At 41.9% G+C, this 14,512-nt stretch overlaps 3 protein-coding genes across 6 annotated transcripts in view; 2 read left to right on the top strand and 1 right to left on the bottom strand.

Moving 5' to 3' along the window:
• The first annotated feature begins 1,633 nt into the window (after nucleotides 1-1,633).
• On the top strand, nucleotides 1,634-5,008 carry nipa1 (NIPA magnesium transporter 1). Its single transcript, XM_071487098.1, has 5 exons — nucleotides 1,634-1,862; nucleotides 2,007-2,054; nucleotides 2,206-2,296; nucleotides 3,425-3,585; nucleotides 3,827-5,008. Exons 1-5 carry the CDS (start codon nucleotides 1,730-1,732, stop codon nucleotides 4,333-4,335), a joined length of 942 nt encoding a protein of 313 aa, XP_071343199.1. The 5' UTR covers nucleotides 1,634-1,729; the 3' UTR covers nucleotides 4,336-5,008.
• Nucleotides 5,009-6,071: 1,063 nt separating this feature from the next.
• Nucleotides 6,072-10,604, top strand: nipa2 (NIPA magnesium transporter 2). 2 transcript variants are annotated; one of them, XM_071487097.1, is made up of 6 exons: nucleotides 6,072-6,227; nucleotides 6,872-7,102; nucleotides 7,461-7,517; nucleotides 7,951-8,041; nucleotides 8,164-8,324; nucleotides 9,405-10,604. In XM_071487097.1, the coding sequence occupies exons 2-6, from the start codon at nucleotides 6,964-6,966 to the stop codon at nucleotides 10,061-10,063; spliced, it is 1,107 nt and encodes a 368-aa protein (XP_071343198.1). In that variant the 5' UTR covers nucleotides 6,072-6,227; nucleotides 6,872-6,963; the 3' UTR covers nucleotides 10,064-10,604. The 2 variants fall into 2 exon arrangements, with proteins under 2 accessions (XP_071343198.1, XP_071343197.1); XM_071487096.1 differs by lacking the exon at nucleotides 6,072-6,227 and adding an exon at nucleotides 6,607-6,766.
• The window catches only part of cyfip1 (cytoplasmic FMR1 interacting protein 1), a 32,443-nt gene continuing 28,454 nt past the window's right edge, over nucleotides 10,524-14,512 (bottom strand). For all 3 annotated transcript variants that reach the window (XM_071487090.1, XM_071487091.1, XM_071487089.1), the window contains 6 exons: nucleotides 13,953-14,083; nucleotides 13,752-13,824; nucleotides 13,128-13,222; nucleotides 12,760-12,998; nucleotides 12,517-12,664; nucleotides 10,524-11,198 (listed from right to left, as the gene is read on the bottom strand). In XM_071487090.1, coding sequence (XP_071343191.1) covers nucleotides 11,034-11,198; nucleotides 12,517-12,664; nucleotides 12,760-12,998; nucleotides 13,128-13,222; nucleotides 13,752-13,824; nucleotides 13,953-14,083 — 851 coding nt within the window. In that variant the 3' untranslated portion in view covers nucleotides 10,524-11,033. The remainder of the gene's footprint in view (nucleotides 11,199-12,516; nucleotides 12,665-12,759; nucleotides 12,999-13,127; nucleotides 13,223-13,751; nucleotides 13,825-13,952; nucleotides 14,084-14,512) is intronic.

Raw genomic sequence — 14,512 nt, 5'->3', positions numbered from 1 at the left:
AACTCCTGACTGTTATGCTAATACCTGCATAAAAAACCATAGTGAAACAAGAACAACCAGTTTGGAAGTCAGTGTGGCCTCAGGGGACAACCCACCACTGCGAGACTGCTTTGGGGAACACACAGTGAAAATTTTTAAAGATGCTGCAACCTGCAGTAATGTCACAGACCTGCAGGATTATACGTAGGCTGTTATTGGGTCCATAAGCAAGTGAAGCAAGTGCATAAATCTGTTTGACTGGCGAGGTCTGCTCACTGCTAAAAATCCAAAATACTGCATATAGAGCTGGTGATTCTGCAGCATACAAACTGGTGAGGAACAACCTGTCCCAGCATCAAGGAGGCAAAAAAAGCTGTATGGACAGGGGTTGTATGGCCACTTCAATGAAAACAAGGCCACACAGTGCTTGTGACGGGGGTTTCCAAACAATAACAAACTACAAGTCATCCCGACCGGCAAGCCACAGCAATCCTTCCCTATGAAATAATCGGAATAAGTTTAAGTGTGCTGCCACCTTCAATTCAAACCACATCATTAGGTTTACTGATGATACAATGGTGGTGGCTCTCTTCAACAATGGAGATGAATCAGCACACAGGATGGAGGTGAAGCAGCTGACAGTTTGGTGCAAGAGCCACAATCTTGTTATCAATGTCATTAAAACCAAGGAAATGTTAGCAGACTTCATGGGGGCCCACTTGCAACATCACCCCCTGCCTAACATTGTGGAGAGGGTCAGCAGAACAAAGTTGCTGGGGGTGTTCCTGGCTGAAGACCTGACCTCATCAATCAACACCACGGCCATTAAGAAGGCCCAACAGTGGCTCCACCCATTCCGTAGACTAAAGAGAGCCAGGCTCCCCATCCTGGCCCCCAACTACCTTCTATAAAGGCACCATCAAAGTATTCTGACCTACTGCATCAAACTGCAAGGTGACTGCACAGCACAACCTGAACAGGATGCTGGGGAAGATCACTGACTCCCCTCCCTGCTAGAGACTTCTGACTTGGCATAGTCTCTAGCATCACCAGAGACCCCCATCATCCATCCCCCAGCCTGTTTTCCCTCTCATCTTGGAGGAGATACAGGAGCATCAAACCCTGAGCAAAAAGGTTAAAAAAAATAGCTTCTTCCCTCGGGAAGTCAGAATCATGAATATCTCATACTGGTACTTATATTCATTGTAACACTGAGTGTGTCTCCTGCTTTATTTTTAATATTATTCTGGACATAGACATGTTTTTTGTTTTTTTTTTTTTTGCACTGTTTTGAACAGGGACACTTTGTTTTATGTGATCAAATACACAAAAATGATAAAGGAATCCTGAATCTTAAATTTGAACAATGGTAATAATAGTAAATAAAAAGGAAGATAAAGCAAAAGCAAATGCTGGGGGGGGGGGGGGGGGGGGGGGTATTTACAATAAAAATGTGAAAAATGAACTGTCAAACTGAATATCGGTAAACGAGTAGAGAGCCAGCTGCTGAGACACCCCACTGCGCGTTTCAATGGAAACGTGGATAATAGTTACCTGATTACACGCAAGTGCAACCGGGGGAGAAGCGGTGGGGCCACACATGAATCTGTGGGTGGGACTGTGCAGCCGGGTGCTGGACGGACCGCACATGCGCACTACCTCTCAAGCGACTCAGCCTACCAAAGCGGACAGTGGACGTACAGTGACTGTGCCCCAGTCAAGCCAAACCCAATGAAAAACAGCCACATTAATGGCTTTTGACTCGGAACCAAGTGGTCTTTCGCTACCAGTCGCCGGAATATTAATAGCTGTAATATCAAGTTTCATCAATGGGTCGACATTTGTGCTCCAGAAAAAGGGAATATTACGCTCCCGCGACAGAGGTAGACTGAAACAGAAAGAAAAGCAGACGAACATAAAGTTTTCTTGATGAGTACAAACATGGGCAAAAGCGTGAAACCCATAAAAATAAAAATGTACAGCTTCGTAGGCCAAACAAACTAAAGAGTTGACTGTGTTTCCTGCAGGAGGGTCGTACCTCAGAGATGTGGTGTGGTGGAGTGGGACAGTGTCCAGTGAGTATGGCGCCATCTATCGACTCTGGAGGCACAGTTCAATTACCAAGCCCATCCTGAGTTTGGTGCTGTGTCCTTTACGCCATTGTTTCCATGAATGTTTAAGGCTAAATGTTCTGACACACCTTTTTTTTTTTATCAACTTCATAAGTGATTATTGGTCAAATTGGGAACTTCCTGGCCTACAATGTGGCCCCTGCTGTGATAGTTACACCGCTGGGAGCTCTTGGAGTCTTATTTGGGTAAGTCCAACACATAATTAGGTTCTTACTTTTGTTCTGTTAAACATTTAGCTTGACATTATATGAGTTTGTTTGGCCAAAGTAGAAGCAGATAGTGGCTACAAAGCAATATACTGTAAATATAATCATTTCGACTGTACTTAGTCACATGTGCTCAGGCCTTTTTATATACAGTCTATGGCTCAGGCCCCACCTACAGTGCATCCAAAGTTCACTTAACTCCAGTGAGTAACAACGGCTAATGGTGGTGATGTCTTTGTCAACTAAGAAGAAATAGAAAATGCCTGTGAGATTTGTCCTTATGCTATTTAGGTGGAGGCTTTAAATAAGCTCATTTGGGTTTTTGCCTCTCCGTGCACTGTATGCTGTTAGTTTTCTTTGTCACTTTCTGTGTATTTAAAATTGTGCAAAAAAATGAAAAATAAAATAAAATCTCAGAGTCTTAGCAGGCAGTTGGTGACTGAGCTGGACCTCAGGCACTGTAAAGTTGTGTTAGCCTGCAATTTAGGATTATTTTCAAAATAAGTGAATGTGTGGATTATATTTTCGATTAATAACACATTCAAATTGCTTGTTTTATCCAACCAACAACCCAAAAGTAGGTGGTTAATTACTATTATATATGACAAAGAAAAGCATAGATAGCACTGATAGATAGACTAATGGATGAGTCACTTACTTGTTTTAAGTCAATTCAGAAGTTTTGTTTGATTACTTACTTACTATTTCACAGTATCTGCCGGGCATGGAAAGCCTGAATTTAGTTTCCTTAAAAACAGCTTTAGAGGGCATTTAAAAAAAAATCTTAAATTTGATTTCCAAACTTAAATGATTTCTTTGCCTGCAGTAGGCCATCATGCTTTTCTGTCATTCTTTAGTGGGTATGACAGGGTAAAAAGTATTAAATTGAATTCTACATGGTGTTAAAAAGGTCCTCAAAATTCTCCACAATTGTTCATTTTCAGTACAGTTTCAGGTTGTGTAAATCATTGTGCTACCGTGATTGTTAGTCATCATAAAATGCAATGTCCAAAGTCAAGATATAACATTGCTGAACTGTGTAAATACTGTAAGGATTCTATGAATTGGTTTGTGTGTATAAGGAGAGGCTGTGTTTGTGTGATGCAGGGCTGTGCTGGCTTCTTGGATCTTGAAGGAGCATTTAAACATCCTGGGGAAGCTCGGCTGTGTGTTATGTTGCTGTGGCTCTGTTGTGCTTATCATTCATGCCCCTAAAGCAGAGACTGTAACGTCGAGACTGGAGCTGGAGGAGAGGCTATTAGACCCAGGTGACGTTTAAATCCAAGTCTGTTTGGATTTTTGCCTTTAATTTACTCTAGTAATTGATAAATGTGTCCTCCAGTGTTATTAAAGATGAAGTACTGCGTAGAAGTGAAAGCAGGCCAGCAAAGAGTGCCAGTTAATCAATGTGCAAACCAATTACTATCAACGTCTTCGTTTAAATTTAAAGTTTTCTGAGCAAGAATATACATTATAATGACAACTGAAATGTACTTTGTCATCCTGCAGTGTTTGTAGTGTACGCCCTCCTCGTGGTGCTGCTTCTGATCACTCTAATCGTGTGGATCTCTCCAGCTCACGGTAAATCAAACATCATGGTGTATGTGGCCATATGCTCCCTTCTGGGAAGCTTCACTGTTCCAAGCAGCAAAGGACTGGGCCTGGCAGCTCAAGACGTCTTTGGTGACGGGCCGCCGAGCAGCAGAGCTCTGGTTCTCTTCCTGGGCTTGCTGGGGACGCTGGCTGTCAGCATCCTGATACAGTTCTTCTTCATCAATAAGGCCCTGGAGTGTTTCAGCTCCAACATGTTTGAAGCCATATACTATGTGACATTCACATCCACTGTGATTCTTGCCTCCGCTCTTCTCTTCAAAGAGTGGACTGCACTAACTTTAACCGACAGCCTTGCCATGCTTTGTGGTTTAACGACAGTGTGTGTTGGGGTCGTTTTACTCCGCATTTCCCAGGAGGCTTTGATTACCTGGAAGAAGAAGGAGGCACGGGAAAAAACAGACTGAGATGTTTTCATATTCACATGACTTTTATGCCATATTGCATTTCATATTAACAGTCTGTACGTGTACTTTGTACCATACTAACTCCAGTTCCAATGACCAGCGGTACAGTGTATTTACATCTAGTTGTACTTCAATCTCCTCTCAGTTATTGTTTAATCCACAAATACCACTGACTGTAAAATGCATTTATTTTATTCTAGATCATCATTCCTGTTTTAATTTCATTATTACAAATGCAACTGATCTTCATGGAGTTTGTTATTGTATTTAAAGTGAGCTTTAACAGCAAACTCAAACATGGCCTGAGGACTAACAGTTAATTTGACATTTTTACTCATTTCAAATGGTTACATGGATGCTTACAAATAATGTTTATTTCCATTTAGAGTTTTCACCCTCAAGTCTTTAAGAGGGCTGTTAAATGTTCTCCCTTTCTCCCCCAGCCAGAGAGTCTCAGTGGAGAATCACCTGCACTTTGTCTTATTCAATGTGTCTGTGAATTATTCAGTGAAATTTCAGAGGCTGCCTCTGTAGTGCAGGAGTTGTATAGAAGTTGGGTATAAACACTAGCTGTATGTTTTATCTAATGGATGGATTTGTGAAGCTGATAAACCAAATAGAAACGATTGTTCTGTTGTTGTTTTCTCGTGATATTAAATGTAGCTAAATGTGATGCATGTGTAACTCAGGTATTGTTTGGATTATGGATATTTATTTACGTTTTAAAAATGTTTACTCTCATTTCTGTGACTATGAGTCAGAGATGCTTTATGGTAATTACTGGTCACTTGGCAGCACAACCTAAACTTGAAACTGCTGCGCTGGCATTGGCAAGCATTAGTCCTACTTAAGAGTCCATAAGCAAGAGTCCTTTCTTTGGTAAGTGTTTGGTTAATTTGCTTGAGTAAGAAACAGAAGCAAATACCTTTTCCACCATTCCTCTCCAAAGCTGTAGGAATTAGGGCTGCAACTTTTTTTGTAGTCAGGTTCTCTGCCAGTTATTTGCCCACTTGATTAATCATTTTGTCTATAAACTGAATGTCCACTCTAATTTTGCAGAGCCCAAACCGACATCTTCAGATGTTCTGTTTTATGCAACCAACAGCCCACAACCCCTATATATTTAATTTATGATCATAGAGCAAAATAAGAAAATCCATACACTGGAAAAGGTTACATCTGAGAGTGTTTGACAGTTTTGCTTGAAAAAATGATTGCAAAAATCTACCGATTATTAAAATATATTCGTTACCAATTAATTGTCTATCAAAGAAATAATCGATTAAATGACCGATCACTTCACGGGTATTTAAGATTTAATTATTTATGGTCTGACCATGGATAAATGATGAACTGGACTCTCCAGTTACTTCCAGTGGTACCTGCTGGGTTTTAACTATCCGCTTTTAGATTAGAAAACAGATTTACAATAAATGTTCCCTACAGTTTATTTCGTGAAACGGACACATACCATTACACTGGGACATTTAATTTTCCACACATTTTGGTTTTCCTGATGCCGATGATATATATCTAAAAACAACATTGATTTTCAAATCATATTGTTATTTTTATTTTTTTCTATAATGTATAACGACTCCAATAAAAAGACTATCATGTGTCGACTTTGACTTGAGTGTGAAACATTATCTCTGTGGTTCCGGACTTCAGCCTGCGGAGGGCACACAGTTCAGTGACCACAGCTCCGGTGATAAGCAGAAGAAGACGCTCGCAGTGCGGCAGTCGTCAAGCGGTGTCGGCGGTGGCAGAGTGGACACAGGGAGCAGTATGAGATGGTTAGCCGCGGAACCAGGAAACCAGGCTAGCTGTTAGCCACCGTCTAGCTGCTACCACTTTCTTCTTGTTGGGTTTAACCAGCCACCACTGGACAGGTATTTAACTCTTATTATGACTTCTTAAATCTCACAAACAACTCACACTCGGATTCTTGCTAACTGACTTAGCTAGACGACCAGCTAGCTAGCAAACCTCGCCAATGTAAGCTAACGTGGCTAACGAGGGATAGCCCATACTAGCGATTATATAGTTGTAAAATGAGCTAAATATAAGCTACTGTACTCGCTGCTATCGAAGTAGTGCCCAGGTGAGCCTGGTGGTTATCTTATTAACCCGACCCTGTGAAAGGGCGACTTCAGGCTAGCTAGTTGGGGAGCTGCACCTAGCGCGCCCAGGTGAGGATTAAACTCTGTGTCACTTCCTGAATTCCTGTGTTGAAAGAACAACATTTACATAGCAGCTTTTGCTTCCAACACCCAGACAACCGGTTGGTTTCTCAACAGTCACCTCTGTGTGATTGTATGAGACCAGCTAATAGTGACAGTAGGTAATTTTAGGTGAGCTGCTACTCTGATGGGTTCTTCCCCCACAGCAAATGATGGGTTCCCTGTTTGTAATATCTCCTGTGCAGACGGTAGGTCATTACTGCTGCGGTGATGATGGTGTTAATGTCCTAACTTTTTAACTGTTTCACAGCAGCTTGTTAACGCCTTGTTGTCTTCATGTGCTCTGCTCTCAGGTGTCTGGGCTGGCCAGAACTGTACTTTTGGTCAGCATCTACACTGTTTGGTCGTAAATGTGACAGACCACGACAACTCATCCAGTGTTACTATGGGTCAGGACAGGGGGAAGTATGACTTTTACATCGGTCTGGGATTGGCCATCAGCTCCAGCATCTTCATCGGAGGCAGTTTTATCCTCAAGAAGAAAGGACTTCTGAGGCTGGCGAGGAAGGGGTCGATGCGGGCAGGTATGGACCTTTTCTCAGCGTCTAATGCACATCTCAGCTAAGCTTACATCAAGGAACAAATTGTCCGACTTTGTCAGTTGAGTTTTGACACTCCCTGAGGTAGTTGTGTAATAATTGAAGCAAGTTAAGAAGTCAAAGCAGTGGGAACAGCCAATTACATACCTGAAGAGGATTTTCTCACATTTCAGGCTTGCCTGGTTCTACTCACCTATTTAGGGTGTGTGTTTGTTTGTGTGCATGTATGTAAGTCAACAGGACTCCCTTAGGAACCTAGTAATGATTAGCTTTTGTTTACAAGCAAGTCTTATTTAAATGAATGAATTTTCATGTTCTAAAATATTTATTTCTTCTGCTTTAGGCCAGGGTGGTCATGCATATCTGAAAGAATGGCTTTGGTGGGCTGGTTTATTATCAAGTAAGTGATGATACTCTGCAGTTAACAATGTAATTAGATACAAGCCTGTTTAGCACAGATCTACAACTGGATAAAAGTTGGTTGAAAACATATTTTATTCAGATTTGTAGGTTACATGTAAGTATTGTTCATTGAGAACCTTTTAATGACTGTTTCAGTGTGTAGAAGGTCCTCTGTATTTATTGGAATATGTCACTGACATGCAGTTGAAACCACTGTGCCCAACCTTGATTTCTCAACCAGCTTTAACCCAGTTTCAACTTAGACTGCCACTTCCCTGGAAATTACTAAACCAGTGCTGACATGCAAAGCTATCTTTGTAGTAAACCTCAGACTGTATTTCAGTGTCTACGTTAAATACAACGTACTCAGTCTTCATTGCAACATATTTATCCCTTTCATATTTAACTTGATGCATCTTAATCCTTTGCAGTGGGGGCTGGTGAAGCAGCCAACTTTGCAGCATATGCCTTTGCTCCTGCGACTCTGGTCACTCCACTGGGAGCTCTCAGTGTGCTTGTGAGGTACAGACAATTCACTGCATGACCTGCACAGTTAAACCTTGTCTAAAGTGACTTTTTATTATGTTTGTAAATGGATTCGTGGGGTTGAGTCACTGTGACTGATCGTAAATATCATTTTGCAGCGCCGTGCTGTCGTCATACTTCCTGACAGAGCGGCTGAACCTGCATGGAAAGCTCGGCTGCATGCTCAGCATCCTGGGCTCCACCACCATGGTGATTCACGCACCGCAGGAGGAAGAGATCAGCAGCCTCGAGCACATGGCCAGGAAGCTGGTTGACCCAGGTACAGAACTAGGGATGTCATGATACCAGAAATTTGGTAGTCAATAATAACACCAACACCTACATGCACACACCTCCATATAGTCAGTGTACAAGCAGTAGTTTAAATTGACTGACAAGGTGAGAGACCCATGGTGTGAAAATAAAATTAGAAAGTCTTTTATTTTGACAGACTGAGCAGTCATGACAGCAGCCTACTAACATTATGAGCACCCAACTCACATTACGAGCCGTCACGGTGTTAGCCTAAACTACATAAAGTTAGCCTCTGTGAACGTTGTATGTGAAGTGAAGTGATAACTTTATATTGACAACATGTTGTTAATATAAAGTTAACTCACTCACCCTGATTTCTGTGGACAGGTACAGAGGTCTGTCTTTCAGCTGCTTAGATAAGTTTAAGGTGTTTCCTGGCAGTGTTTGCATACGGGCTCACCCTGATGGTTTGCATCAAATTTAAAAATATCTCCATGCACTTGACTTGCTGTGTTTTTTTTGTTTGTTTTTTTTTCCTCCCCACAAGTAGCTGTGGAATTGTTGCTGCAGCCACACTTCCTGCTGCCATCCCACGAGTTGTTATTGTTAACTGTGCCAACGCCCTCTTCTCGAGTTTGATGTCAGATCAGGACACTTGTAGTGTTATTATACTGCCCTCGTCACTCCCAGAACAATCACTTCTCAAGTACCTGGAACATCTACAGTACCTTTGCCACCTACTGTTCTGTACTGACTCATTTTCAGAATTTGGTACCTAAGTATCTGTTCTCCTGACATCACTGTACAGAACAGATAGTGCTTCAGAGATCCTGTCCAAAAGTGTTTTCCTTTACCAAGATTTACCTCTTACCCCCACTTCAATGTAATAATATTAAAAGACTGAAGCAAAATACATGAAAATATAGCAGAGCCAGAATTTTGTTTCCTCAAGTAAAACAGATGTTTGGCATATGTTATTGTTATCCACATCAATGCTGCTCTTTTCCTCTCAGAATTATGCTTAATCTTGTTGAACTTGTTTAATTTCTTTTGATTCATATTAAATCCAACTTAACACCATTTCCCCCCTTTTTTTCCCCACTAGGGTTTTTTGTCTTTGCCACTCTGGTCATCATCGTGGCCCTCATCTTCATATTTGTGGTGGGGCCCCGCCATGGTCAGACCAATATCCTTGTGTACATCACCATCTGCTCAGTAATCGGGGCACTATCAGTGTCCTGTGTCAAAGGACTAGGCATTGCCATAAAGGAAGCAATCGCTGGGAAAAATGTTGTGAGAAACCCGCTGGCATGGTTCCTGCTTGTGGGTCTGGTGGCCTGTGTGAGCACCCAGATCAACTACTTGAACAAGGCGCTGGACATATTCAACACCTCCCTGGTGACTCCCATCTATTACGTGTTCTTCACCACATCTGTGCTCACCTGCTCTGCCATTCTCTTCAAGGAGTGGGAGCACATGGGCACAGACGACGTGATCGGCACCCTCAGTGGCTTCCTCACAATCATCGTGGGCATCTTCCTGCTCCACGCCTTCAAAGACATTACTGTCAGCTTGGCTACTCTCGCCGTGTCCATGAGGAAGGAAGAGCGGGCGTTTCCTGCAGCCAACGGCATGGCCTCCCACAGCACGTATGAAATGCTACACAACGAGTCCACTGAGGACATGGAGGACAGAGAAATGGGCTTGCCTTTTGATAGCATCTCTAGAAGGAACGGGGCAATGACTTCCTCGTTGGATCATTAAGGAACTTTTTTGGGGGTTTTTTTCCCAGCCCCCTACTGACTGACCAACCATGGCATTGTTGTGTTTTATGAGAACAATAAGACAATCAGCTGTATGGGGAAAAGTGACTTGGACAGACCAGTGGATTGTATTCAATGCTTTAATTTGCCTTACTTTTCTCAGAATATGACCTGCTCATATTCAGTTACAGTTCACACTTAATTTCATTCCTCTGTAGCGCTGTAAAGTTTTTTAAGAAAAGTTTTGTTATATGTACACACATATTCATGTAATGACTTACTTTCTATAAATCAGAAAGTTTTACTATCTTCTATATGAGGTCCTGCTGACAGTGACTGCAGTTAGGAGGACATTCACTATGATTTAAGTTTGTGATACTTGAAGGTAACAGTTTTTGTTGGGGGGTCATTCCGAACTTTTTTTTGTAGTGTTTACATGAAAAGCTCTCGAGACAAACCAACAGATTTGTTACATATTTATTGAATTAAAATGATTAAAACATTTGAAACACAAGGCACAATGAATAAATGCTTGAAGTGAGTATGAGTTACTTTTCAATTTCCTTTAAACACTTTAGCATGCATGTTCAACAGAATAGAAAATACAAATTTACTTTCACCCCATTTAAAATAGGTTACTGTTCACCCTTAATAAGCCACCACTGCAAACCCTTAAATATTTACCTGATAAAACTAATTTCCCTTCCCTGATCTATAGCTTTCTGCAAGTATAAAACAAAGGATAGCTCATCCATAAAAGGGGAAATATCTATCATTTCTGATAAGGCACAAGTGAATACAAAAAAAAAAGAATAATTCTGACAAAAAATGTGGCCCAACTTTCTTACATTTAATGGTCCTTTGCTACTGAAGACCTAAAGTAAATAAGGAGGAATATTTCTAGTTGGTCTGGTAATGCTGACAGTGTTTGGAACTTCATGCTGGTCCAGAGTATCAGCAGCAGCAGCACCTTAGCTGCTGGCAAGCGACTGGTGTATTGGTGGTTGGAAGCATCGGACGTGTTCCACCGGCATGTTCTCTCCATCCCCAGACTTCATGTACTTGTTCAGGATGGCAAATATCTCGTTGTTGAGGACTTGGAATTTGCGGATTCTGTCAACCATTTTCTTCAGTGGCTAAAGAGAAGCAGAAAACATGAATACACTCAGTATGCTGTGATGAAAGAGAAAGATTTTTCTACCTATTCAATCTCTGTAATGTTTAGGGAAATGATCAGTTTTGAAGAAAGTTTTCCTCCAGGGGCCAGTCAGTGCTTAGTTTTGATTCTGGGCAGAAAAGGAATATTTCTAATATTTCTAAAATGCACATATTCACTTTCTTCCTGCGAGTTGGATGAGAGAATTAATACCACTCATGTTTAGCTGTTTAATATAAAGCTAAACCAAAAACGGGAAACTGACACCTGGCTGTCTCCAGGTAACAAAGTGTCCTCCAGCTTTTGTAAAACTCACTAATTAACACATTATATCTCATTTGTCTCATCAGTTTAAAACTTTGGGGATATATAGATATCTATATCTATATCTATATATCTATCTGTGTGTGTGTGTGTGTGTGTGTGTGTGTGTGTGTGTAATTTAATCCCCTTGTGATTTTACAAGGGGGTTATATTATACATATATTGGCTCCATAGTTTGATATAAAGCATGTTGAAATATTCCTTTATCTATTTCACCCGTGGTTTGCTTTGTTGAGGTTCCCACACCTTTTAAACATCAAATTTAAAGACTTTTCAAAACCTTCAAATCATGGAACCAACACAGCATAGTATGAGACAAAAATCAAGGTCAACTGCTGTTACATCAATTTCATAAAGAGAAGAGCTCAGTTAAAAAGAGGAAGAGGCTTGAATGTGTGCACACTTGTCAACTGGCCTGTTCCAGTGATGATGGATAAAGTCTGTTGCACACATGCAGACGGCAGCACTTGGCCTACGTACTACAGAATATAGAAACTATAGCACTTTCAATGACCTGTGTCTACTTAATTTTAAAAACTCTGAAGGTTTTCTTTTTCTCAAATATACAAACTTTCATGGATTTCAAGGTCCTGTGGTAACCCTGTTCATGTTTAGTTGATGGCTGTTTTTCACAGCCCGTCCTGCCAGTGTACTTGATATTAGGGGATTATTCCTCCAGTTGCACTTGACAAGGTGACAGAGTCAGTAAAAACAGAAACCCCTGGCACATCTCTGAGAATAAATCAGTCTACAAATGAAATACTTGTGTTAAAGAATCATAATGTCATTATTGTAGAATGGTATTTCTGTGTGTTTCAATCTCCTATCCCCATTTTTAATGGTAAAATACAAAAAAGTTACTGAAATATGATATTGCTGACAATTATATGACTGCTGGTCCATGTCAAGCCTGTCATGTGATGAAGTGCCATTTCATGGCTGTCAATGTGCGAACACTCATCTCTCCAACTCACCACACTCTTGATGACCTCATCCTTGCCGTCGTGTTTCTGCACCTTGAGGAGGTGGTAGCTGAAGTCAAGGATGTCAAAGCGTCTCTGCTGTCCTAGCAGGGCGATGATCATGCAGCCTGCCCAGTGGAGGCCGTCTCCAAAGCACTGCCTGGAAAACAGGAACGGGGCGTTAATAAAGATGTGATGCTTAAAATCATATGTGCCGCAAGGGTGTGATACAGATGTGTGCACTGCTGCACTCACTCTACTGTGAACTCATGGGCTCCCACAGGGATGCAGTACACAAACTGCATGGCACTCCAGAGACGGTGGAACTCCACGCACTCATCCACGTGCATCACACCGTTACTGGGCAACGGTCCGCGCCAGATGGGGTCATCCAGGAAGCCTCGCACACGTGTGAGGATGACTTCGAACATGGACAGACCACAGCACAGCCTCTCTTTGGTCAGGAGGTCGCCCTCGCGAGCGATGGCTATTTGCTGAAAGAGAAGTGAAGCGGGAGACGTTGGATGATTGACATCACAACAACACCGAAGGCTGTCATGTTCGACAGATCAGCATCTCAGTGATCACAGCTTCCTGTCCTGCCATTTTTGGACTGGCTGTACCTGTGGGGTGCCAAGGCGCTCTATCAGTGGAACCATATGCAGTGCCGTGTATTTGGCCTCTAAGCGCTTCATCTTGGCATCCAGACGTTCCCCCTCTGCACAGTGAGGAGAAGAAAAGCATGGCAGATAAGTCCTGTGATATCCTGTATTTTTTATTTTATTTTAAACAAATCCCACAAAAAGACAAAAAACCAATGATCAACTGATCCAACAAACTATTATTGTCTGGGTAAACATTCACTTGTTTACTACTACTAGAATCAGTAAATTGGGATTTCAGACATTTAATGAATCCACCATTTTCAGTTGCTAGTACTCCTGATCAGAGCTGCTTGTCAGATGGTCTAACAGCTTCAAAATCCCCACCTCCCACACATTAATAACATCGTAACTGGGAGGACCCATGCCCAACAATTTCTTTAACTTTCCAAAACCCACCCCACCATCACCCCCACCCTTTCCCTCGGCCTCCAAATGCAGCCATTCTGAGCAGGTATAAATACTTTTGCCTTCTGATGGACGTCATACAAACTAGTTCAGTAACACCAGCCTTATTCTTCAGCTCAACACACCAGAAATTCCACTTGTAAATAAACTAAACTGCATGTTTTTTCTTGTGTTTACCTTTGACATGGACTCTGGGAAGAATGTTTTGGAAAGGTGCAGCATGCAGCAAATCACAGACTTCTTCTTGTGACTGGAACCAAGATACAACAGAAGTCAAAACACTTGCATGAATGTATAACATTGTGAAAACACACTTGAAGTGCATCCTAAATAAGCAAAACAGAAAAAAAAAAATTCCTGATCATGCAGGGTTCATACCAGACTCTGCTCGCTCAGCAGACAGAACAGCATGGCGTTCCCCACTTCCCTCAGGTTCTGGAAACACACCGTCTTGAGCTCAGCGTACTCGACGATGTCCTTCAGCTGGTGGTGAAAGAACTCCAGGATACCTGAAAAAAACAAAACAAAACCTAATTATCCCACCTTATTACATATCCACCCATCACAGCAGTAGCTACACATAATAAGCACATGCTGCCAGCCATATGCACTGCTGGTGTGACAGCGCGGCTGGTTTCCTCAGACATAGACGTCTCTGAAATGTGGTCACTCAGGCCCTGCTCACACGTGGCTGAGGACACATTGAGAACCAATCACTCAGACCACATTCAGAGATGGTCTGAGCCACATGTGGCCACATTCTTTTAGCCATTTAGCCACTGAAGGACCGCCTCCTCTACTGACGTCCTCAGCCACAGTCTAATTAGTCCCAACACAGTTTCATAAAGAAGCCGAAAATAGCTGACACTTCTCAGTGTTTTGCATACATTGATTTGTGCTGGCTCACCACAATATTAACATTGACTGTTACATATTGA

This window comes from Trachinotus anak, unplaced genomic scaffold (assembly GCF_046630095.1).
Source record: "Trachinotus anak isolate AG129_WGS33_773 ecotype Australia unplaced genomic scaffold, CSIRO_AGI_Tana_v1 ptg000010l, whole genome shotgun sequence".
Lineage (NCBI taxonomy): Eukaryota > Metazoa > Chordata > Actinopteri > Carangiformes > Carangidae > Trachinotus > Trachinotus anak.
The sequence above is the reverse complement of the archived record's forward strand: the minus strand, read 5'-3'. Positions and strand labels throughout refer to the sequence as shown.

What these genes read in the sequence shown, in the direction of transcription:
- nipa2 (XM_071487096.1), top strand. Translation starts at nt 6,706, where the DNA reads ATGGGTTCTTCCCCCACAGCAAATGATGGGTTCCCTGTTTGTAATATC. An exon ending in TAATATCTCCTGTGCAGACG is followed by an intron (nt 6,767 to 6,871) that starts GTAGGTCATTAC and finishes CTCTGCTCTCAG; the next exon opens with GTGTCTGGGCTGGCCAGAAC. An exon ending in GCTCTCAGTGTGCTTGTGAG is followed by an intron (nt 8,042 to 8,163) that starts GTACAGACAATT and finishes ATCATTTTGCAG; the next exon opens with CGCCGTGCTGTCGTCATACT.
- nipa1 (XM_071487098.1), top strand. Translation starts at nt 1,730, where the DNA reads ATGGCTTTTGACTCGGAACCAAGTGGTCTTTCGCTACCAGTCGCCGGA. An exon ending in ATTACGCTCCCGCGACAGAG is followed by an intron (nt 1,863 to 2,006) that starts GTAGACTGAAAC and finishes TGTTTCCTGCAG; the next exon opens with GAGGGTCGTACCTCAGAGAT. An exon ending in GGAGAGGCTATTAGACCCAG is followed by an intron (nt 3,586 to 3,826) that starts GTGACGTTTAAA and finishes GTCATCCTGCAG; the next exon opens with TGTTTGTAGTGTACGCCCTC.